The sequence below is a fragment of the Argopecten irradians genome, chromosome 3 (genome assembly GCF_041381155.1).
Source record: "Argopecten irradians isolate NY chromosome 3, Ai_NY, whole genome shotgun sequence".
In the NCBI taxonomy this organism is placed as follows: domain Eukaryota; kingdom Metazoa; phylum Mollusca; class Bivalvia; order Pectinida; family Pectinidae; genus Argopecten; species Argopecten irradians.
In genome coordinates, this window is record NC_091136.1 from 33,353,597 (window position 1) to 33,381,034 (window position 27,438).

Genomic DNA, 27,438 nt, shown 5'->3' on the forward strand with positions numbered 1-27,438 from the left:
ATAATTAAGGTGTGCTTGATCCCCGGTTTTACATTGGCGGTAGACTTGTCCAAGGGCCATAACAACGCAGTAAATGTTTTTGATCTAATCTAAAGCTAAAGCAATATGAAGGCAATATCAAATCTTAAGCTGGTCTAATCTACTCATAATTGCAATAAAAGATGATTAAAATTGTAACGATAAGGTTAGTACAGAGGATCCTGATGTGGATATCGTGACGTCACCCGGAAACATCTTTTATAAATTCAAAATTATGGTAGACCGAAGAATTTGTTTTGCTTGTTGATAAGCCCATGTGTTATTGAAAAAAAAACCCAAAAAAAACATTTGTCAAAAGACAGATGCTTCGGTCTACACGCATCGCTGAGTGTAATGTGAGGGTGGAGAGCAGCAAGCGAGAAAGATAGGAGCACTCTCTCTGCTGTTAAGACCCTTCACAAATATAATAAAAATGAAAACCAAATTACTACACAGAAAAATACTGAAAGCGTAACAACGACAAGCATATTTACATTGATTGCGAAACATACATCAATCACTCAATGCGAGGGACTTGGAAGAAATCATCCTCGAAATTCCAAGGGTTACTATTACTGCCGTTATATCCACCCCTGGACTATCTCATAATAAAACTCGAGGCAGCTCATGTGAAAAAAAATCTGACCACTCACAGGCCTGCAGAGATATTCTTTGAAGATTACATAGAGATCGACGCCCAAATTCAGAGCAACACAGTCAACCACGGGGTACTGTATACAATTCCTTTGATGTGAACATCTAAGAATCAAACTACCTGTGTTTTGAGTTGCCTCCAGTTGTACTTTGAAATAGTCCAGTGGTACGCCGGCGATAGTAACCCCTGGAGAATCGAGGATGGGAGAAAACTGGATTGCCCTGGTCTATAAGGTGATCCATGACTTCTTCACGTCCGTGTAAATGAGCGAACCCCGGCTAGCTTGGTGAAAGGCGACTGATTAAACCACTCCACCACCCATCACCCAAAACATGCACAAAGGTTTATGTAGAATAATAACATATGTACCGTAAGAGCATGCGCTTTTTTACACAACTAGTGACACTGAAATAATTGGAATCTATGTCAAGCTGCAACTGGATAGAGATTATAAGACTCTTTCATATGTGGATATGAAGGATAGGGATATTCTACCCGAGGGTCACAAAATGTAGTAAAACCCGAGGCTTGCCGAGGATTTGCAACATTTTGTGATCCCGAGGGTAGAATATCCCTATCCTTCATATCCACTTATGAAAGAGTATTTTTCTTTCATACCTCGACTTTTTATTGCAATTTTACATCACAATGTCCCGCCATTTTGAAATAAATTTGAAGAAATCCACTGCTGAAAGTCAATTTTTCATACATGAAAAATTACGTGATATTTTCAACAAAAAATACGTTGCTTGCATCTTTTATAGTAAAACTAGTCAAGTTTGTGGGAAAAAAATGTTAAAATCTTACCGAGGAAATAGAAATTTTGTGTAGCCATGCAATACAGCCTCATGCGGCATGAGTGTATTGCCCTAGACCAGCTAGTATTACACGTGTAGGTATGAAAGAAAACAGAATCTTAGAACCACATGGCTTTTTTTTTATTCCATCGTACATATACTTCTTTATATGTTTTATGTGGTTACACAGGTATCCGTATATTTTATACCGAAAACCTGTGATGTAATATGAACTCATTTAGGGTGAGAACACACATTTAGGCTCCTCAATCTAAAACCAGTCGGTATGAAATGTCAGGGGGGAATGAGTTAGTCTCCACCGAAACGTGAGATTACTTGTAACAGTGAAACAAAGTGATAATGGAGACGAATATTTAATTTTCTAATGTTATCGTCTGTGGATCTCTGCTTTATAAGGATTATATCACAAAATGGACGAATCGCTGTTTCGAAAGAGTCAAAAGGCGAAATGAAAGCCCTTGCACTAATCAAAACGTTTACCGATTGTAAACATTCTTTTCTTCAGGAATTTCTAGTTACGGAAGCTTTTGATGAACGCTCTTTTACATAAACTATTCAAGATTCTGTTTGAGTGTTTTATCGCTTATATTTCGAGCCATTTATTATCGCCTGTGTGCTTTCAATTTCTAAATAGTTGTCAGTTCAGCATTGAAATTATCCAGTTGTCAAATGCAGTTTATTGCTTAAATTTTACATTTGATAACAATTTCATGATAAATTTTCTTTGAGATATTTTGCGCCTATAATGAACGAATTTCACAATAAGAACTGTGAAACTTTGGAACAGTCTACCCGAAGAATTTATTTCAGCACCCAACATAAACTGCTTTGAAATTAGAATGGATAATAATGGGGGGAAAAGGAAATACTATTTATCTATAAGGCTACCATAACCGGAATATGAACTTCACCACTTTAGCTATAAATTTATGAGTCTGGTGTAGAGAAACTAAGTAGTTTCTGTTCTGGAAATTTTCTATATTCTATATTCTATTGTATATCCATTTCAACAGTCATCGTGATAATGACGTCAAAACAAGCAGATGGCAGTTCATACACTGAACAACGTCACCTACCTTTGGTTAGGTAACATAGTAGGTTTGCAGTGAAAATATAAATATTAGAGTCTTATTTCCTTTTTTCTTAGGACACGTGTTTACGTTTGGATAACTTTTTTTTAGTTTTATTTTTTTTATCAACTCAGTTAAATTATGTTTTCGCTACACGCATTACTTTACTGTACTTATCGAAAAGATAATGTGTCATTGCAAATATTTAGTTTGTTGAACGTGCGAATTACACTGGCATTCTGTTAATCACATACAGCTTTTCAATTAAGGTACGGGTAGTACGAGCCCTTTTTGTACTGGTACAACTAATTATACGGCTTTTGTTTGGGCGGTGAGGATTTTATTAACGATCGGTGTTACAGGTATATTAAACGAGATGCCAAAATGTCAATGGTGACACCAAAACTGTTTAATTGTACTAGAAGATTGATTTTGATTAATACATATATGCAGCTATTTGTGGTGTCCACCGTATAATTCTAATAATTATGTCCGCTATAATCAGTAATATTATTGACCACTAGCTGTGGCATTACGGGCGTTCACATAGTATATTAATACTCTTAATTTCACGATGTGTGTACTGTAAATATGTTGTTTCCCTATTTTATAAATATCATTAAATAAGTGTTGTTTGACATATATGATTATTTTGACGACTACATACAGCAGATTTATTACTATCACCGTTTTATTATATTGCCATCGCTTGCCAAGAGGTTGAACTCATTTTTGTATCTGTACATTAAGTAACTATATTACTTATTTAGTCTTACTTAGTCTTTCTTAGTTGATACTGAACGCAGGCCTTTACGCTTCTGTATTCAGATCTAAATCCTCAATGTATGTAAGTTTAGTTCTGTTGTCACTGATGCGACTATTGTTTGTAATTGGTGTATTTGCAGAAAAGAACATTGTATGGTTTCATTGATTGATTGTTGTGTGTGATTTCATTGATTGATTGTTGTGTGTGATTTCATTGATTGATTGTTGTGTGTGATTTCGTTGATTGATTGTTGTGTGTGATTTCGTTGATTGATTGTTGTATGTGATTTCATTGATTGATTGTTGTGTGTGATTTCATTGATTGATTGTTTTGTGTGATTTCATTGATTGATTGTTGTGTGTGATTCCGTTGATTGATTGTTGTGTGTGATTTCGTTGATTGATTGTTGTATGCGATTTCGTTGATTGATTGTTGTGTGTGATTTCATTGATTGATTGTTGTGTGTGATTTCGTTGATTGATTGTTGTGTGTGATTTCATTGATTGATTGTTGTATGTGATTTCATTGATTGATTGTTGTGTGTGATTTCATTGATTGATTGTTGTGTGTGATTTCATTGATTGATTGTTGTGTGTGATTTCATTGATTGATTGTTGTGTGTGATTTCATTGATTTATTGCTGTATGTGATATCATTGTGTGCTGGGTGATGTTTATAGAGAGAAATATCATATTTTATTTCCTCGATTGAATTGAATTTAAGAACACTTTAGAAGAGAAAAATATATGTTTTCAATGTGTGTCTTTTAAGTGATTTAAGTGTGTAATTTGAAAAGAACCACGGCGTCTTCCTTCATCGTTGTATACAAAGTATTAAGGGAAGTACGATGCATGATTTCGATGATATTTAGAGTGAAATTTGATTTCATTGTAATGAAGGAACATATACTTGTGACGTTTTGCCATTGTTACATGTTAGTGGCGTAGCGACCAATGGCAATATTTTTTAAATGCATTTGAATGTATTAGTATATAAGTAAATAAATATTTTTTTTAAATGTTGAAATTCAAAAATAATACGAAAACAATAACTAGTTTTTCAAAATTTAGGCATCAAAGAAGAAAGGAGGTTATGTTGCACTTAGACATACATGTATATTCTTATGCTTGATGTCACTAATACAATATACATATTTCAAGTTTGCAGTCAGTTGACATTTAAATAGAGATTGAACAGTGTTTTGATTGCGTTATGGGTGGTATGAACGCAACAGGATACAGACATATTCAATGTTCATATAGCGCGTTATAATATAACCAATGTCTGTATTTTATTATAACGTCATCGTAGAGAGTTTTCGTGTCACTTCAGGTACAAATATATCATATACTATTAAAAAGATGCTCTTTTGTTTTGTTTAAAAGTTAAAAGACAGTTCAAGCTGTCACTGCAAGACCTCCATATCGAGAACAAATCGTGTGAATATTTCATGTCATAAACTTTTTTTGGCAGACTGAAGTTCTATGTTTCTTATTATGGTTAATGTATATAATGAAATGTCTATTTTATTTCTAGAAAAGTGTTTTGGAAGACTCTGTGATGAAAGCATGTTGGTATTTTAAAAATTGTGATGCACTGAAGATTTAGATTATGTTGGTGTTGTCCTCAGTTATTGTATAACATTATATAATTTATTACATACTGTTTATGTATAGTAATACCTCACCATATTATTCCATGCATATGATGATCATAGATCAGGTACACTTTCCAGACACTTGGTTTACATCCCTATTCATCTTTTTCGTGGTTCAGAGAGGGATTAGAGTAATTGATTACCTCTATGCAAAATTGACAGAAAGATCACAATATTTAATGCTTATGTTTGTCAAAATTAATGTACTATTGGTTTTCTTCGTATTGTTGTGAGGGCCATACAGATGTATGTAAGATCAGTACTGTACTAAATATAAACCCTCGTAAAATAAAGTAATATTATTATATAAAGTATATATCGTAAAAACAAATGATTGACTTAAAGGTATTTAGCATGAAATTTCTCGTTGCGTTGAAACGTTTATTTTCATGAATACTATGAAATCATGAATATAAAAACAGCGACATGTAATGATGGTAATAACAGATAAATCCAGGATATTTCTACCCTCGAAATAAAATAGAAAATTTTCGGTACAGGAACTATGTAGTTCCTCTTCACCTGACTCGTTTATTTATAGTTATATTGGTTAAGTTCATAATCCGTTAAATAATTTGAAGGCTCAAAACCACAAAATAAACTACCTAAAAATATCTCGTAATTTAATTTAAAAATGCTCCACCGCCGACAGAGCATAAATGATATCCATCATTTGAACACTAATTGGTGTTTAATCGTGTATATATATATGTCTAATTAACACAAAAAATAATATAAAATAACTTATTTCGCCATTGGTGCATGCGCAATTAGCACTTCATTCCATATAGGATATAGTGATACGGAATTTTTTCGGGATGCAATTAATTATTTTTCATATTTTTAACTTAAAGTAAAATTAGAAGCTCAAACTTTTCAATGGTGGTAATGGTGTAAAGTAAGTAACTTTTGCAACTGAAGAAAAGTACTAAATCGTCTGCTCCTGTTTTTGATAGTGAAAAAATACCATTTGTCAGCGGTGGAGCATTTTTAAATTAAAGGTGTTCATATTTCAGAGGCATTTTGTGACATCCTAAATTCATTTTAGCAAACAAAGTCAAATAATACCATCTTGCTTGTATCGAAAAACAAATTTCGATTCTTATAATTGGAAAAAGGATTTGTCGATAATTCTAATAACGATTCAAACAACGAATTAAAACTACTGTAAGAAAGAGAACCAAATATATTTATAAGTATTTCACACTTTCCTGTATCACATAAAATAATGAATTGAACTAGTTTTAAAATGTCTAAATAATCTAAACAAAAAATATATTGCTTTGTCGCCATCTAATCATTTAATCGTTAATCAGTTCATTTGTTACTTTAACCATACGGTTGTGGTGATAAGGGACTACTGGTATTGCACTGACAGTAATTAGGCCAGGGAAGAAATACATGCATTTGCAATGTCTTCTACATAAATTACAAACAAATAAGCAAACGAAAATCAAATGTAAGAAAATTTTCGGTACAGGAACTATGTAGTTCCTCTTCACCTGACTCGTTTATTTATAGTTATATTGGTTAAGTTCATAATCCGTTAAATAATTTGAAGGCTCAAAACCACAAAATAAACTACCTAAAAATATCTCGTAATTTAATTTAAAAATGCTCCACCGCCGACAGAGCATAAATGATATCCATCATTTGAACACTAATTGGTGTTTAATCGTGTATATATATATGTCTAATTAACACAAAAAATAATATAAAATAACTTATTTCGCCATTGGTGCATGCGCAATTAGCACTTCATTCCATATAGGATATAGTGATACGGATTTTTTTCGGGATGCAATTTATAATTTTTCATATTTTTAACTTAAAGTAAAATTAGAAGCTCAAACTTTTCAATGGTGGTAATGGTGTAAAGTAAGTAACTTTTGCAACTGAAGAAAAGTACTAAATCGTCTGCTCCTGTTTTTGATAGTGAAAAAATACCATTTGTCAGCGGTGGAGCATTTTTAAATTAAAGGTGTTCATATTTCAGAGGCATTTTGTGACATCCTAAATTCATTTTAGCAAACAAAGTCAAATAATACCATCTTGCTTGTATCGAAAAACAAATTTCGATTCTTATAATTGGAAAAAGGATTTGTCGATAATTCTAATAACGATTCAAACAACGAATTAAAACTACTGTAAGAAAGAGAACCAAATATATTTATAAGTATTTCACACTTTCCTGTATCACATAAAATAATGAATTGAACTAGTTTTAAAATGTCTAAATAATCTAAACAAAAAATATATTGCTTTGTCGCCATCTAATCATTTAATCGTTAATCAGTTCATTTGTTACTTTAACCATACGGTTGTGGTGATAAGGGACTACTGGTATTGCACTGACAGTAATTAGGCCAGGGAAGAAATACATGCATTTGCAATGTCTTCTACATAAATTACAAACAAATAAGCAAACGAAAATCAAATGTAAGATGTGTTCTATTAAAATTTTATCGTTTATCCATATGTCAGTTTCGTTATTTTTGTTTCTGTTTGCGAACGTGCGCAAATTAGATGAATGCTACCTAATGAATATGCCATTTACACCGTGTTATTATGCTCGCATTTTCCCTGCTTATTTATACTCTTGGACGTTTTCTAATGAATCATCAATTCGTCTCCTCATTTAAACAGGCTAATGAAAATCCCATTTGAACCTGTTGTGTGAAAGAAGATATTCTACGGTTAATGAACGGTTATTATATTCCATTTGAACAAGAGATAGCTTTATGATAAAACGCGCAGTTAGATGACTCTTAAAAAGCATATTTGAAAGACATTTTCTTGACAATTCTTCAAGAAATTAGTAACCATCCTAATTAATACTTTTGTTAATGAAATCCGTCTTCCTGGTGATCTCGAAGCACGGGAGAACATATGGCGTAAGATAAATTTACACAATTTACCTTTATTTCCACCTCGCAGGGGAAGCCTACCTGGCGCACAATGGTGGGCGGGACCAAGTAAACGAGAACTAAATACGCATGCGTGGTCATGTGAACCGAATCATCATATTGTCGAATTTAAGTCACCTATCATTAGTCGATCATTAGTTCCTTTATCGGTGGGGAAGACGGAACAAGTAGCCTGGTAATCGCCCAGATATCAGAAGATGAATGTTGCTTGACACTTCGAATGCAGAAACGATAAAATGGTTAAAGCTGTCGGAGATTCAAGTGTTTAATCGAAAAGCCAACTTAATCTTTTATATTTCTAAGATATATAGAAAACTTTTGGTTGTCACGTATTGTCAATGTATTACTGACAGAAAATTTAGTTAAATAAAAATTCTAAAAATATGGATATGTTTGCATCCATATTTGCTGCAAATTATGCCTTTTATAGTAACATGCAAGGTAGAAGACCGGTATTCTACGCTCCAGTTGTTTGTCATCCTTCTCAGACACGACAATATTTATCTGTACAAAATTCTTCAAATTTGCGAGGACCAACGAATTCAACAGCTTTAAGCTACTCGAGACTTTTAGAACAAAGGACCGATTTAAATGAAAACTCAACCAAACATAAAAACACCGATGATGGCGTCAAATTTTCTATTGATAGAATTTTGAATGATGAGAGACAGGAAAATCCAGAAAGTGATGAAGAAGATATAGTCGAGGATTCAAAAGATGAAACGTCTCATATTGAAGACCCACAATCATCTGACTCTAGTAAACAGTTTCCATGGTTACAGTGTACGCGATACAAACCACCAAAACTGCCAAGTAAGTAACAAATTGATGTATCGTGAAGAATTTATTGTATTCCCTAATTACTGATTATAGTTTATCCTATTTAAGGCAGCTATTTTTGTGTTTGTGCCTCTATGTGAATAATTCAAATACATTGTCCATTTATCTTTTAAATGGTGAATTATTTTAATTCAAGACGTGGAAATTATTTTTGTTCGAAATTATTTTGGAATATATATCGAAGTTATTATTGTACAATATTACAAATGCAGAATAAAATGTATGTGATTATGTTATCAATTTAACATATAATCGTAGATAGTTATGGCTAGAAAATGGGTTTGTGGTTTTATTCTTAGTCATTTACAAACATATAGGCTCATTCAACAATTATTTTTGAATAAACGTAATGCCACTGTCGTAAAAGCACGTCCTTATTAACAGATTTTACACTGATATATTTAAGTAAGTTAATAAAAATAGCAAATTATCCAATTCATAAGATAACACGTATCATTTATTTCCAACAGGGGCCTGTTACATACGGTCTGATTTACTTACAGGGTGCAATATTGTATTAAACAATAACGTGTTGCTTGGGAATATAGAATAGATTATAGTCATAACACTATTAACGAATTCTCTTATTTCATCGGAATATAATGAAAATCATAACACAGATTTTTTTAAACCTTAGAATTCCCGTTCATCATAATATTTACAATATTCATTTTTTATTCATTTTTTGTCACTTTTGAAACGCAACGTTATACTTATTATAAAGCTAGCAAAATGAAATGACGGACAATATTATCCATGTCTTCACATTAAGCGTTAATATCAAGGAATGATATATTTCTGACATTGGGTGACCTAAGATGTGTCTTTAAGAAGTGTTAAACAACATCATGACAACAGTATTCTTGAAATATAAGTTTGGTGTTACAAGTTATAGTAACGAGAATGATATTTATCATAATGATGCCATTATTATCTTCAAATAAAACGATATGTATGTTTTTGGTTGTCTACCTTAGATATATCATGTCAAAATGAGTTCATTTTTGTGGTATATTAGTGTTCATGGTACTTCCTATCAATTAGATATCCACTATGTGTACTTATTTTAACTACAAATGCTAATCGTATAATTTTTTCTTCCATAACATTAAGATAAAATGACATCGCACAAACTTGAAGCCACCTCCTTACAACGTTCATTTTAACAAAGGTTAAGTTTACATACCGGCAGATATGTAACCTATAACTCATTTAAATAATATAAGAAAATCATGTATGCATAAGCATAGTAAATTTGCCTCTGTATATTGAAAAGACTTTAATTCAAAGCTTTCATAATTAACCAAGCAATAATTATCTAAAATACCCTGTTGTACGCATATCTAAACAGTACAATAACAAGAGCATGTAACAAGCATATTTGTATCAAATAAGAAGCAATAGAAACAACAGTAGCCATTTGTTTTATCGTTATGTTCTGGACTAGGTGTCCATGGTAAAGACAATTTTAAAAAGTCTGTATTGATGAGTTAGTCTGGTACGAATTCTATCAACGCGCCAGTAGTTTAGCGGTTTCAAGAAATTTCTTTATTTGATATGTAATGATACATAGCTAAAACTTTCATTTAAAATTAAACGGATTTTTCTCCATACTAATTAATATTAGGGTTATGCCAAAAATGAATTGATTAAGAGCCGTCATATTATTTATTGTTTATTTATTGACAATTTCAACCATCAAATATCGAGGTATCGATTAAGAAACCATGTTGTAGTAAATATATGTTTGTAAATAATTTTATTCTTCAGCAGGACTAAAATTGATGCGAATCTGTAAAGTATTGCATGGACACAACTATTATTTTCAAGAACGAAGCAATATTTAATATATGAAAGAAATGAAACTATATGCAAATATAACTTCAATAGCTATACAATAAAATTCTATAACCATGTTTGATAGTAGTTTATCGTTTGATGATCGCTATTTCAGGAGACAACTTTATTTTTATTCTTTTATTTAGATGAATTTCAATGCCGGTTTCTGTATAATGATAAGTTTCTAGTAATCGGTTTTTCGTCAACTTTTTGTTAAATCTAATATTCGCACGAATATATACTCTAAATTTTTTCCATAAATGCTTGATATCAATTTTTCATTGGGACACCAAAACACATCGTAATACTATTGCGGACACTACACCACAACTTTATCTAACAAACTCTTTTATAATTTACAATAGAAATATAAATGATGTTCCATGAAACCTAAAATACAAAAATAAATCAAATTATCAAACTATCATTTTGATGTGGCTAGTGGTTGAAACGGAACAATCCTTTCAAGTGATTTTTATTTTTGACCTCAGTTTCCAAATATTCGCAGATAGCTAGCAATTTATTGACTTGAAATTGAGGTATACATATAGGAATTACTAGAAAACATTTAACAGAACTTTTGTGAATACATTGTTTCATTGTATGATAATATTTGAAGAAAGACCACAAAAAAAACCCCAAAAAAACATCATATTCCGAATAACAAACTTTTTTTAGACAAACATGTTCTAAACTCTTTTGTTTTTATTGGTGTTACGATGTATCATGTTTGTTAAACATTGATTTATTTATTTAATCCATAATCATATTTTTATCCAATCTGCTGAAAATATATTAGATTTATATCAAATATATAAACCCGATACTTTTGAATAACTTGTATATTGAATAAATCTAGTCTGAAATTAATGCGTTATAAGATGTGGCTTGTAATTAAGCATTTAAAATATACATTTCCAGTATTTCCTCCAGGTATGTTAACCAATATAGATGTCTTCAGAATCTTCAGATTCTATTGATTTCATCACATAAATAAAGCGAGTTAAAAAAATAATACCTCTGCAACAACGTATCAAGAAAAGTGTTGACCATTATCATTTACCATTATTACTTTGAAATTCCTCCGATCGACCATTTATTTCGTTTTATTCATTGAGAGATAACAAAACAAATGTATGATGGATATTTCAATTTTACAAATTTCATTTATAACAAAATGCAAAGAATAAATATTTGTTATTATCTTTAGTATGTAACATTTATTTAAAATATAACATAAACAATATAAATGCATGTCTCAACTAGACAATAGCTATCTATTTTGTCCAGAGATTTAAAGGTACCAGTAAAGTATTCGTACCCAATTCACACTTCCTAGGTAAATACATTCTATATAAAAAGCTTAATTATTAAAGTGTATATAAAAAACTGATTAACAATGACATGTTTATATAACTTATTATAACTATACAGGAGTTCATCATACCGAATTAGTAACACAATCCTGCATCTACAAATTAATAGATAAAAAAATCCTACTAATGAGAGAAAAAAGAAATTTTCAGCTAACTTCATTTCGTCGCTACTTAATTATGCATTTGAGTCGTGGCTAACGCAATGTTCGCATCAATTTAATTCCACGATTTGCACCTGTAAACAAATAAATTTACCTGTAAATCTTCAGTGTAATATTTTGAATATAACTTGCCTGTGGAAATAAAGTCATTGTACATTTCTATTAACTTTCAACAAACTAGGACAACATCGTCTAAAATATGTTTGACAGCAAGCAAAATTGCTATGTTCACGTTTGTAGTTATTTACATTTGTTTTGATAATAATTATTAAGTTTTCAAGTCTTATTCGTCATATTATTTCTAGCATTTGGAAAAGAGAAAACATGTTTTCTGTTATCAAATGTTGAGAAATTAATATTTATGAGTTTCTGAACAAAATGATTTTGTCATTTGACGACCAAAAAATGTAACATTAATTCCACAAGTTCTTATTAATATCAAATATTCTACAAAGTAAGTTATATTTTTCATTTCCAAAGTTAAAATCCAATTCATTCCATTGGCTCAACTACAAACTAGTAAACAGACAGATGCAAACGTGTTAATGTTGAGAGAACATTGTGTCAATTTACAGTGAAGTCATACTTAAGCTATAATAAAAAACGAGCATGTATCTGTCAAATAACAGAACCACAGCAACTAAATAATAGCTCCCCAGTAACTAAATAATAGATCCGCAGCAATTAAATAATAGGTCCGCAACTGTCAAATAATAGGTCTGCAGTGAATACGTGACCCGCCTCCCATTGTATTTTGTCGCGTCTACTGCTTGGCCGTGTCGACACTCTAATCAGCTGCATTGTCAAAATTGTTTCATAGGACTTTCAAAACAAGATTAAAATGACGAAGAGTCGTGATATCGTTAACGGTGAAACAAATACCAGACGTGTTTATTTTATTGTCATTGCTGAGGCTTGTGGGAGTAGACAATTGAGACATTTATAGCTAAACAGTAGTTTAAGTGCTTCATCTATTCAAAACCAGAACTTTGTGGATTGAACTACTGTAGAAAATAGCTTGCTGGAACGTCAATTTATATTTTGTGAAAAAATTACGTTCACTGCCGTTTCTACACATATTTGATATTAATTGCTTCAAAAGTTCAACCTAAAACAGGAAAAAAATCACCTAAAAAATTCACTGTAATATAACATAAAATATCAAAATATATGAAATATTTGGATAATGTTAAAAAAACGTTGTTACATAAACGAAAAACACAAAATACTAAACTATTACTGAATCCTTAGTTTTAAAAATATTTCATACTTATTACAATAAATACAAGAAAGAAACTATGTAGAGCATATGAACATTTTGATATGATGTCTTAACAGGGATGCAGAAAAAAGAGGTATCGAAGAAAAGAAAACTCGGAAGAAACCCACGCGTTCCGTTTACACAGCACCAAGTTGCGGCCCTCGAACAAAAGTTTCGCCAAACCCACTACCTTAGCAGCATGGACGTGGCTGAGCTGTCGACGGCACTCACTCTTACAGAAACAAGGGTAAGTATGATAAAACGGCACTCACTCTTACAGAAACAAGGGTTAGTGTGATAAAACGGCACTCACTCTTACAGAAACAAGGGTTAGTATGATAAAACGGCGCTCACTATAACAGAAACAATGGTTAGTATGATAAAACGGAACTCACTCTTACAGAAACAAGAGTTAATATGTAGTATGATAAAACGTCACTCACTCTTACAGAAACAAGGGTAAGTATGATAAAACGGCGCTCACTTTTACAGAAACAAGAGTTAATATGTAGTATGATAAAACGTCACTCACTCCTACAGAAACAAGGTTTAGTATGATAAAACGGCGCTCACTCTTACAGAAACAATGGTTAGTATGATAAAACGGCACTCACTCTTACAGAAACAGGGGTTAGTGTGATAAAACGGCACTCACTCTTACAGAAACAAGGGTTGATATGATAAAACGGCACTCACTCTTACAGAAACAGGGGTTGATATGATAAAACGGCACTCACTCTTACAGAAACAAGGGTTAGTATGATTAAACGGCGCTCACTCTTACAAAAACAAGGGTTAGTATGATAAAACGGCACTCATTCTTACAGAAACAATGGTTAGTATGATAAAACGGCACTCACTCTTACAGAAACAAGGGTTAGTATGATAAAACGGCACTCACTCTTACAGAAACAAGGGTTAGTATGATAAAACGTCACTCACTCTTACAGAAACTAGGGTTAGTATGATAAAACGGAACTCTATCTTTCAGAAACAAGGATAAGTATGATAAAACGGAACTCACTCTTACAGAAACAAGGATTAGTGTGATAAAACGGAACTCTCTCTTACAGAAACAAGGGTTAGTGTGATAAAACGGAACTCTCTCTTACGGAAACAAGAGTTAGTATGATAAAACGGCACTCACTCTTACAGAAACAAGGGTTAGTATGATAAAACGGAACTCACTCTTACAGGAACAAGGATAAGTATAATAAAACGGCACTCACTTTTACATAAACAAGGGTTAGAATGATAAAACGGAACTCACTCTTACAGAAACAAGGGTTAGTATGATAAAACGGTACTCACTCTTACAGAAACAAGGGTTAGTATGATAAAACGGCACTCACTCTTACAGAAACAAGGGTTAGTGTGATAAAACGGAACTCACTCTTACATAAACAATGGTTAGTATGATAAAACGGAACTCACTCTTACAGGAACAAGGATAAGTATGATAAAACGGCACTCACTCTTACAGAAACAAGGGTTAGTATGATAAAACGTCACTCACTCTTACAGAAACAAGGGTTAGTATGATAAAACGGAACTCTCTCTTTCAGAAACAAGGATAAGTATGATAAAACGGAACTCACTCTTACAGAAACAAGGGTTAGTGTGATAAAACGGAACTCTCTCTTACAGAAACAAGGGTTAGTTTGATAAAACGGAACTCTCTCTTACGGAAACAAGAGTTAGTATGATAAAACGGCACTCACTCTTACAGAAACAAGGGTTAGTATGATAAAACGGAACTCACTCTTACAGGAACAAGGATAAGTATAATAAAACGGCACTCACTTTTACATAAACAAGGATTAAAATGATAAAACGGAACTCACTCTTACAGAAACAAGGGTTAGTATGATAAAACGGTACTCACTCTTACAGAAACAAGGGTTAGTATGATAAAACGGCACTCACTCTTACAGAAACAAGGGTTAGTGTGATAAAACGGAACTCACTCTTACATAAACAATGGTTAGTATGATAAAACGTCACTCACTCTTACAGGAACAAGGATAAGTATGATAAAACGGCACTCACTTTTACATAAACAAGGGTTAGTATGATAAAACGGCACTCACTCTTACAGAAACAAGGGTTAGTATGATAAAACGGCACTCACTCTTACAGAAACAAGGGTTAATATGATAAAATGGCACTCACTCTTACAGAAACAAGGGTTAGTATGATAAAACGGCACTCACTCTTACAGAAACAAGGGTTAGTATGATAAAACGGCACTCATTCTTACAAAAACAATGGTTAGTATGATAAAACGGAACTCACTCTTACAGAAACAAGGGTAAGTATGATAAAACGGCACTCACTCTTACAGAAACAAGGGTTAGTATGATGGAACGGTTCTCTCTCTTACAGAAACAAGGGTTAGTATGATAAAACGGCACTCACTCTTACAGAAACAAGGGTTAGTATGATAAAACGGCACTCACTCTTACAGAAACAAGGGTTAGTATGATAAAACGGCACTCACTCTTACAGAAACAATGGTTAGCATGATAAAACGGCACTCACTCTTACAGAAACAAGGGTTAGTGTGATAAAACGTCACTCACTCTTACAGAAACAAGGGTTAGTATGATGGAATGGTTCTCTCTCTTACGGAAACAAGGGTTAGTATGATAAAACGGCACTGACTCTTACAGAAACAAAGGTTGGTATGATAAAACGGAACTCACTCTTACAGAAACAAGGATAAGTATAATAAAACGGCACTCACTGTTACAGTAACAAGGTTTAGTGTGATAAAACTGCGCTCACTCTTACAGAAACAAGGGTTAGTATGATAAAACGGCGCTCACTCTTACAGAAACAAGGGTTAGTATGATAAAACGGCACTCACTCTTACAGAAACAAGGGTTAGTATGATAAAACGGCACTCACTCTTACAGAAACAAGGGTTAGTATGATAAAACGGCGCTCAATCTTACGGAAACAAGGGTTAGTATAATAAAACGTCACTCACTCTTACAGAAACAATGGTTAGTATGATAAAACGGCACTCACTTTTACAGAAACAAGAGTTAGTATGATAAAAAAACGGCACTCACTCTTATAGATACAATCTTACACACAACAATATACAAAAAATATGAAAATAGAATTTGAATTTTACACACAACATCATACTCAAAACTATAAAAGTATAGAATTTCAAACTATACATAACAGTTAACTTGTTTTACAGAATGTCCACAAAATGTACTAAAATCAATCAGAAATTATCGTACACTCATTATCATGTTTATCAGTATGAAGCCAAACAATAATTCAGACAAATTTCATCTCTATACAATGGTTCTGTTCCTATTGGTAATTATCTTTGTTTGTGAGATGATTATACGTTTAATTAAATAAACCGAACATGTCAGTGACATCGTACAGCCCAGGCACCATGCTGTGTGACATTCACAACTCGGTGTCAATCAGGGTTGATCGTGTTGACGCATGATCGATACATTAGACACATTTCGTCTTCATTTATCTACGTCAATGTCGACTTTAATTCAGACGTGGACTGTACAACGAATGTAAGAGATGCTTTGCCACTATGTTTTGACAGTTTTTAGCATTTGAATCTCATTTTCAAGTGACTTAAGTCGTTATTTGAAAATGTATTTTGGTTGTTTGTTGTCAATTACATATCAAAGATTTAAACTTTCTACCAGTAAAGCAATTATTTGTTGTCCTTTTTGGTTTTTACATCCCCAAATGTTGTACACACTCTCAGTCCCTCAATTACTAGAATTGTTTTACTTTAAAATCCTATTATCAACCAATTATCAGTTAGTGTCATTTAAGGGCGTGTCAGTTTTGTTGGTTGAGGAAAGCCAGAATACCCAGAGAAAAACCACCGACCAGTGGCCGATACCTTGCAACTGCTCACCTGAGATTTCAACTAGCAATCCAGAGGTGGAGAGTTCGTGGTAGCATGTCGGGAAATATTAACCACTCGCCCATCGCGGCATTCAATAACTAGAAAGAAACAGATTTGTGTTGCAAGTGAATTTCCAAATGTACTTAATAACTCAGATTTTTACTTAATCCGAATGTTAATAAGTATCATCTAATTATCATTTGCATGTTTAAACAAGCAACACAGTACAAGATCGATAAATGTGACTTTGGAAGAAAAAAATACTTGATTGCTAGATATACTGGTATGGCATATTAATTTTGTGCCATTGTTTTTGTTTTGATTTTTTATTGTTATTATCATTTATTGTTATCTATTTTGTCTTCGATTTTTTTTCTCGAAATTTAAAGAACAATTCATGAACAATCTGATTAAAATACAGATCCTTATAACCACTTTGTTCAATAAAGGATTTGACAACATCTCAAAAGGGGTCATGTTCGGATGACCTTTATACCACTTGTACTTCGGATCAAATGCATTTTTAACACCTTAATATTTATCAATTGAAAACGTCATTTCGTGCGAATATACATATTCCTTTAGCTTTGTTGCAGTGTTTGGGCTACATATATGAAAATAATTTTGATAGTTTTTACAAACTAATTCGTCCTCAGTCAAGATTCTGGCAGCAGCAATTTGATTGGCCATTTCCAAAGGTCATCGGAACGTGCCCCCTAATGGGATGTTGTCATATCCTCTTATCCAACGTAATGATAATAAAGGATCTGTATTTTAATCAGATTGATAAATGGATAGAATTCACTGAAAATGAAATGTTTTCCAAATAACATGACAGAATATTTCTTTAAAAGCAATATTTGACAATGTTATGTTGTTTTGTCAGGAAAATTGTGACAAAATATGATTTGTTGTTATTACAAAAGTAGGATCATGCTCATATACACGAAGTTTTAAGGATTGCCAATGTTTTGAAACGTAAATCTTATTTTTTTTATTAATACGAAAGTGAGACTAAATATATTTTCGAAGCAGTACTCCCACTGCCTTTCACAAGAAAGTTTTCTTTCCCAGAAGCAACCATTATGACAAGTCATGATCTACGTGATGGACCTACATATGCCATGTCTCATATTTGTCTTTTCAATCAGTCTGCTTATCATTCGTTTATCCCATCGGCGATCAGACAGTTTTATTGTTTTGGTGGTTTTTCATGGAAATTATAGGCGCCATCAAGAGGAACACTACAACTAATAACGCGGGGATATGATAAGTCAGATATCATATTATGAACAAAATTGGTTTCTTTTCTGATTCTCATCATCACAACTCGGATTTCGATATTGGAAAACTTAGCAGCAAGTCAATAGTCTCTATCGCGAGCCTGTTGGAGCACCTTCGGGCATACCAGCTTATGACGTTGAGCCGCTCTGTAGGCGGAGTCGAATCTCTGTACAACTATCAGTTTACGGTGATATCGGGCTAATTAGTATTTGATAATACGATATTAACGATACAGAAGCTTCAACAATGATCAATTTCTCAACTTAATGGTTTTTAATTTTTGTCACGTTATGATTAAAACGGATCCAATCATGACGCATAGCATATCAGTTGTTTTCATTAACTCAGAATAGTTATAAAATATTGTGGATTTTAAGATCTTGATGAAATTGATGTCTTGAAAGAGCATAGCTTATTTCGTGGTGAAGACTTACGTCAAGTGGATATTTTGAAAATAACATAACTTAAGATATTTTATCGTCGGAAGCCACTTATTTTGATTAGTTCAGTATAACAGTTATCGTAGTGCTATCATTTATGGATCTCAAACGACAAGAGATTCATCCTGTCATAATCAACTAAATTCATCCTTTTAAAAAAAATAGCTTAAATGTTGAATGCTATGTGTAAACAAAAATTGAAAAAAGGTAAATAAATGTATTAGATGCTAAATGATTTTAAAATGATGGTCTAAGAATGGCGATAATTAAAGTTAAATAAAATAACGCACATTCATTTCAATTTATTTTGCGTTGTTTAATTCGTTACAATTCGAATTTTTATTAAATCGGTTGAAAATTATCTTACATGTTAACAAAAATATGTTTATATATTCATTTAAAAAGTAAGTGTCATACCTCCTTGCATTTGATATATTTGACAATTCAGCTGTAGGTCTTCTTTGGGCGCTAGTTATTACACAAAGGCAGTTAAAAATTTGTTTAATGCAAGTTTGACATTTCCGTAATAAAATGAGATAAACAGCTGTTATCACACAAAACAGAACCTAGTTAAAGACGTTGTCCTTTGTGATTAGTATGGTGAATGTATAATATATTATCATCCATATACGATATCTTTATCATGAATCGAGTTTCGACGTAAATATTGGCTCCTAAACAAAGAACGATTTAATTTGACTGTCTTGATTATTTCTCCATATACCTTGTATTCGATAGCGTTATGTTGGGGTCCTCAAGTAGTAGATAGCACCAAGACAAATGATAGCTGGTTTCTAAGCAGATTAAGCACTGTACAAATCTGTCTGCTTCTGAAACAAGACTACAAACGGACCGCCCATTGTGTGCTGTTTACCGGCCCATACCTTTATTACTATTGCTCAGGTGAAAGACGGACGACAAGATCGCGTCAGATCAAATTCCACGATCATTACAAGGATGGACATTTGGTATTGAAGAAATATGAAAGTGTCTTTTCCTTATGATATGTGCCCTATTAAAGTAATAATATTGTCGTTTCCTTTGTTTCTGAAGAAATCACAGGGATCATTTTCTTTCTTTCAATATTATTATTAAAACCTTTAATTCCTAATATCGATGGTACCTTAATCAAGTTTTGTCCTACTTTCAGACTTGCAACACCTGATGTTGCGAGCATGAATCAACGGCTGTACGTTATGTACCAATAACAGGCCGTTATTTGACATTCCTTTATGGTTATCGGCTGTCTACATAATCAGGAACGGTGGCTGCACGTCATGGCCGATTAACTATGTAGAAAATGAATATCCTCGTGATTTGTTTCCTGTCCATCTTTATGACGTTATTACCATAGTACATGGCTTTAATAGTTTCTCCGCTTAGTTTGTAAAGATAAAACAAACTGAGAAAAACGTTATGGTAAAAAATAATGGATATACCAAAATGTACTAATTTATGAGTCGTCATATCATCACTCATTACCTGGAACAATTACAGTAAACTGTACCCTAGGTCTGTCTTCATCCCTTACCTGGTATTAGATCCCCTTCGCGAGGTGTGCAATCCAAGTCAACATAGTCATTATGTTTGTAAACTATTTCGATTTTTTTTTTTACTTTATTCATTTATTATTTTTATTTTTTATTGCAGTTTCAAGTCGATATTAAAATACCAATTAAATATAATTTCTATAAAAAAATTACTTTACGCCATGTTTGTTGTATGTCAATTAAAGATGCTCCACCGTTGACAAATGGCATTTTTTTCGCTATTGAAAACAGGAGCAGACGAATTAGTTTTTTCTTTAGTTACAAAAGTTACTTACCAATACCACAATTGAAAAGTTTGAGCTTCTAATTTTACTTGAAGACAAAAATATTGAAAATAATTAATTGCATTCCGAAAAAAATCCCGTCATAAATGGAATGAAGTATTGATTGCGCATGCACCAAAAGCAAAAATAAATTATTTCATACAGTATATATTTTTTGTGTTAATTTGACACATATATACACCATTAAACACCAATTATTAATAAATTGGTGAATATCGTTTACTAGTATGCTCTATCGACGGTGGAGCATCTTTAAGTATTTCATTTTACCAGCTGGGAATTGACAAGGATATAAATTCGGCACATATATTTGTTATTAAGTAGACGAAATTGTGATATGTTTGCTTCTTACCAGTTTTTGTTACCAATGAAATTATATATTTTTAGTTCTACAAAAGATTATTTTGTCCAATTTTCTGTCTTTTCATTTTGCTTTTAAAATACTATTTCATCCCAAACCAAAACTCCACGTTCCGAGCAGAGATCCGTGTATCCCAAATGGTCTGTTCCATCATAGGGACGCCTTATTTCATTGAGCTAGCGACTCCATGAGTTCATGGCGACCTGCAGCCACCCTATCCTGACCCAGCGACCACCAGCGGGCAGTCCCACCCCGTAGTAATGATCGGCCTTTGTCCAGGGAATCGTCCAAACTACCTGTTATCTACAAATTAAAGAAGTGACTTTTCCCCAGCCGATAATTTACCCACATTCGGTGTGAGATCTGTTAGAATAGATGATCGTTTTATTATATTAACTTCCGCTAGGTTCGAATTTAATAGTTCCGTTTGTAACGTCGGAGTTTGAAAGCACACCTTGCAGTTTTCCACAAATGTCTGTGTTTTACGAGGCACTACTTAATATCTAATTAAGTCCTAAAATGCCATTTAAATAGGGGCTTTAAAAGAAACGGAATTTATAAACAGGCATAGGGTAGTGATTGCCAAACCCGCATCTTTCATTTGTATTTCAACACTTTTCAATACTAACAATATAGAAACTGTTCTTCTGTTTCTGTAAGAATAGAAGATCGTCTCAGCGATAGGCTGTTATATATTTTAGGACATGTTTTCGTGTTTGTACACAAAATGACACATGACAAAATAAATACTCCATATTAAATTTTGTAAAATCTTTTCTGAAATTGGTAAATTTGGACATATTACACATTTTAACAGTTTCCGTGTAAATCGCATGTCAAAAAAATGCCAAATTGTAACAATGTGTGTTGTTATCAATTTCATTAATATAGACATAGAGGTACACCATTTTGGTATAATATATGCTTGATTTTACAGCACAATTAATACCGTTCCTTTTGTTTTTGTAAAATAAATAATAAATAAAACAATCATTAAACCTCTATTTCCACAAATAGCGCAGGTGTGATCTGTTTAAAACGATAATAAAAAGAACATTCATTTCGAATTAGAGATTTCGCAGCCGATTTTCCGATGTGCCTTGGTCTTATAATGATGTTAAAATTCACATAAAGATATATTAAAGGGTTTGTCAGAGGGTATGGAAATATATTACAAAATTCATTTTCTTTGTTTTGGCAATTAATTTCAAAATAGTTCATTAATCAAGTTTCATGAGCATCTTATAGACATAACGTGGAAACATAATATGCTCACATTGTCTTGAAGGCTAGTTGTATCATTCAATAGGGAAATTTACTTCCAGTATATAACTAGTTGATCACGTGATTACCGGTATAACATCTATTCTTTATGATGGTGGCGACAGGTTGATGACGAATCAACTTTGAGCGTTATAATAGGACGCTGCCCTCTAGAAATTAACCAGTCAGTGTACAACTGTATCTTCTGTTTCAGAGTTGTGATGATTCTGTATGCATCTATGAAGGACTACATATACAATACGCTTATTAGAACCCTTTATGTAAATTCAGAATTTGAGCTTTTGAGCTAGAATCCGTCTACGTCATACATAATGTTGTTTCCTAATCGGAAGTGAAAGCATGTTAAACTCTGTATAAAGCCAACCAACCAAATATTTTATTTATGAGTACAGATGTACTTGCAATGATCTGACGTCCTATACTTCCAGATCATAGTCGAGATATTGTAACTCAAAATAATTCATCAACACACCTGTTAGGTCTCTGGGTGTCACTCCCAGTAAAACTGGGTAAGACATAGGCCTAAGTGTTTCGGGTTTTTTTGGGTTTTTTTTTTTTAATCTTAGCAAAAACTATTTTAACTAAGCCAATAAATCTTCCTATTGTGTGCGACATATCCATTTAATTGGTTGCTTTAATAGAAGTGTTGATTAATGCTCTTCTCATAAAATTATTGACAACTTCATTATGGCCCATAACACAATAAATTTAAAGTGGAACGCTAAAATATGAAGCCGAACATGTTAGAACGGTTTGTTTAGACTTAAACATTTTTATTGCAGTAAACCCTTATTATTCAATTTTATCCTGTAACATTTCAATTTTTTTCCAGAGAATTCTTTACTTTGTTATATCAGCCAATCAGAGGCGACGACGGTATTAAAGTGACGTCATATTTTACGTTATGATATGATAACATAATTTTTAAACCAATGAAAATGCTCGTTATCATAGCGAAAATAGTGTTGTCTTCCATATGCCAAAACCCCATTGTATTTTTCATTCCTTAACCATGGAGATGCAGCTGATTCCAGATAAATATATTGTCCCCATCAGTTATATGGTGATTGGTGACGATATAAGTGGCACGAACGAACATAAATCTGTAATGCAATTATATGGTACGGGTAGTTGATGGCTTGATCGGGAAATGACTAGGCCTGAGTGCCTTTGATGGCGGAGGGAAGTAGATAGGCTATGGAATGATTACAATCGCTGCTCATCTTTGATACTGATATAGACCCGAAAGGGATTAAGTGGTACGTCACTAATTGGTTCACCTTGTTTGACGTTTTGTCCTTTAAGCATCAATCATATCGATAATAAAACAGAGGAGCTCTCGTTGATTAGAAAAATGACTTATCACGACTAGATTCATATATACAGACATTATTGGTGTTTACAGGAGAACCCCGAAAAAAACATGGCATAATGCCATATAAGTGCCCTAAGGATATTCAGAAAGGAGTGTAGAGTCAACGTTACATATGCAATTCATTATTGCTTATGACAAGCATTTTGTCGGATTGTAAATTTCTTAAGGATTAACTTGAATAGATTTTTTATGTCAAGGAGATATCACATAAAAATCTGAGTGTACACTAAATAAACCACGAAGCGATTTATGATGAGAGTACACTCAAATTTTTATGTTATATCTACGTAACATAAACAATCCATTTAAATTAATCCTTATAATTCAATTTGCTAAAGATAATATCTTAAATATTCAATATTCATGTTGGGACTCTTTTGTCTATAAAATCATTACGCCGTCATCTCAGCCAATCAGAAGCGGTGTTACAAACGGCGACGCCATTTTTTCCTTTATAAAGTAAAATTTTAAGCCAATGAAAATGTTCGTAACAAGCAAAACTGAATTATTTTGTTTTATAAAAATATGACGTCGCCGTTTGTAACGTTGCTTTCTATTTTGATAAATACAAAGGCATAGTATTTCACCGAAAAACACGTTTGAGTCACTCATTAAATTTTGCATTTCAAGAGAAAATTGCCAAATTTAATTATAAACTTTACTAAATTGTGACCATGAAGTAAATGCAAATACAAAACAACGCTTTTGCTAGACCTTTTAAACGTTAAAAGTTGTGAAGCTTGGATTATTTTGAGTGTTTGCGTTATTTTTTTCCTTCTGTATCGCTGTAGTTGTGAAAACACAATGTCGTATCCTTGCAGAAAAGGTTTCAAGCTAAAAATCACAATCGGTATGTACTTATTTCAGTGCGAAAAATAGTCACAACGCAATGTTGAATTATCGGTATATTCATACTCAAAACGTTTGTCTCATAATCCTTATTATTTCTTTTGCAGGTGAAAATTTGGTTCCAAAACAGACGAGCACGAGAACGGCGTGATCGTGAAGCTAACCAAAGAGGAGGGCTCCTTTCTGCCAAGTCTTCGTCTACTGGGGCAGCTATGACGTCAACGCCTTGGTCCTTCCCAATGTACTCATCCCATCCCGGACTAGCTCAGTATCGTGACGTCACACAGGCCAGCATGTCTGCATTTACACCAGTTACTAGCTCCTCAGCATCCTGAGCACTAACCATGAAAACACATCCATGTCCTTTCAAAGTGTATTCTGCCCGACAGTTTTCACAAGACAGCTCCCTTCGTGGTCTGCATGACAATCATATTTCAAATGTGATGTATTATCAAACCTACGTGTTATTGTGACATGCATATGGCATACGTTGTTTTGTGACATTTAGTACGATACGTATTACGTACTATCAAGGCGGTTCATTGCACTCGAACAAAATACGTTGATTGGTAGTAAAACAAGTATTCCTTGTGGTAAAAAGATTCTGAACATCGATAGCTCAAAAAGAGCTTGGGAGAGTTTGAAATCCATGACTATGTTTTGATTTTCAGTCGCCACTTTGTGTAGGTGATCTGTGCATTGTTATTGGTATCAGACAACATGTTTTTTGTCGAGTTAAGAATGTACTTTTCTGATTGAGATATCCATTACATAACTCTATGGAAATTCAAAGTGCTTCTTTTAACTTATATATATGGTTTTACAATTCAAATTTCTTTACATTAACTAAAGGGTTTATGTCTTGGTTTCATTACAGTGTATTTAATCCTTTTTTATGCGAAAAACTTCATGATTGATAATATGTTGACGAATGTGTCGAAAAAAAATCTATACAAACAATATTATTTCAAATTCATCTTGTATATATATTTTTCCTCAGAGTATTTTGAACACCAAATGTTTAGGTATAAAGTTCGTGAAGACAAATGTCCAGAAATACTTATTCCAGAAAGAGAAATAAAGATGTTTTCATGTACTAGTAACCCTGAGTTCTCCTTCTCGTTGTATTGTAAGGTACGAACAACTAAATTTCCTAATTTCCATTATAGCGATTACACAGTATGGGCTGATATTATTAGTGAATGGTGAAATGAACTTATAGAATAAGAGAGTCCCCCACGTAATTGGTATTTTCATGGAGTTAACTTGAGCACGAAACAGATTATAATTAGATTTTTTCGCTATATCTCCAAAAACTAAAAAGAATATTTAAGAATAAACTGATCAGTTATGAAACTCAAGAGGCTATAACAACATTAAAGACATTTTAAGTCCAATATACAAATGTATCATTATAATAATGGCTATAATTCTTCACCAAGTGAATATGTATAATTGTCTGTCCTGTAATTTTTACGAAAATAAATAATAATCATTGTCACAAACACTACAGAATCTCACAATATAGATGAATTTCCATGAAATGACGTTTTTGTCCGCTAGTGGGACATGCTCGTAAACGTTCAATGCCTTAGTTTATTTCATTTCTATATTGTCCAATATTTGGTACCTGAAACTATTCATTAACATTGTCAGCATATCCATATCTCATACCATTTTTTCCTCATTCTATGTACAGACGATTGCTTTACTGTTTTGCCTCATTTAAAACGATAATTATATCTATAGAACTAACTCCAACCAGAGATAGTATTAAAAAATGTACATCGATATGTTTTGTTTTTGAACTTGTCCGTGGATTTGTAACATTTACAATGCACAAACATTCTTCAACGTAATGCAAAAAAACTGGACGCTGGTCTCAAAGTCAAATTCATTTTATTTCTCTTTTCCATAATATATGCATAGAGAAAACATATTTACAATACCATATTCAATATTTAGTATTTGATAAAGGTATAAAGCAGTTGTTTACATGAGTAACAATCGTAAAGGAGAACAAATAATATCGTTAATTATCCGAATAAACGTACATTATTTTTTCAGTGTTTTTATGTAAGTGTTCAAAAATACAGACGTAATAGCAAAACCATGATAAAAAAAATTACAAACGTTATAGCAAAAACATAATAAAAAAACAAAATACAGACGTAATAGCAAAAACATAATAAAAACCAAAATACAGACGTAATAGCAAAAACATAATCAAAAACCCCCAAAATACAGACGTAATAGCAAAAACATAGTAAAAAAACAAAATACAAACGTAATAGCAAAAACATAATAAAAAAACAAAATACAGACGTAATAGCAAAAACATAATAAAAAAAAAACAAAATACAGACGTAATAGCAAAAACATAATAAAAAACAAAATACAGATGTAATAGCAAAAACATAATAAAAAAAAATAAAGACGTTATAGCAAAAACATAATCAAAAAAACCCAAAATACAGACGTAATAGCAAAAACATAATAAATAAAAACAAAATACAGACGCAATAGCAAAAACATAATATTAAAAAAATACAGACGTAACAGCAAAAACATAATAAAAAAATACAGACGTAATAGCAAAAACATAATTTAAAAAAAAACCAACGTAATAGCAAAAACATAATAAAAAAATACAGACGTAATAGCAAAAACATAATTAAAAAAACAAAATACAGACGTAATAGCAAAAACATAAACAAAA

At 32.5% G+C, this 27,438-nt stretch overlaps 1 protein-coding gene across 1 annotated transcript; it reads left to right on the forward strand.

Moving 5' to 3' along the window:
* Positions 1-8,123: 8,123 nt before the first annotated feature.
* LOC138320014 (uncharacterized) lies at positions 8,124-25,822 on the forward strand. Its single transcript, XM_069263110.1, has 3 exons — positions 8,124-8,724; positions 13,466-13,635; positions 24,827-25,822. The coding sequence occupies exons 1-3, from the start codon at positions 8,295-8,297 to the stop codon at positions 25,052-25,054; spliced, it is 828 nt and encodes a 275-aa protein (XP_069119211.1). The 5' UTR covers positions 8,124-8,294; the 3' UTR covers positions 25,055-25,822.
* The last annotated feature ends 1,616 nt before the right edge of the window (positions 25,823-27,438 follow it).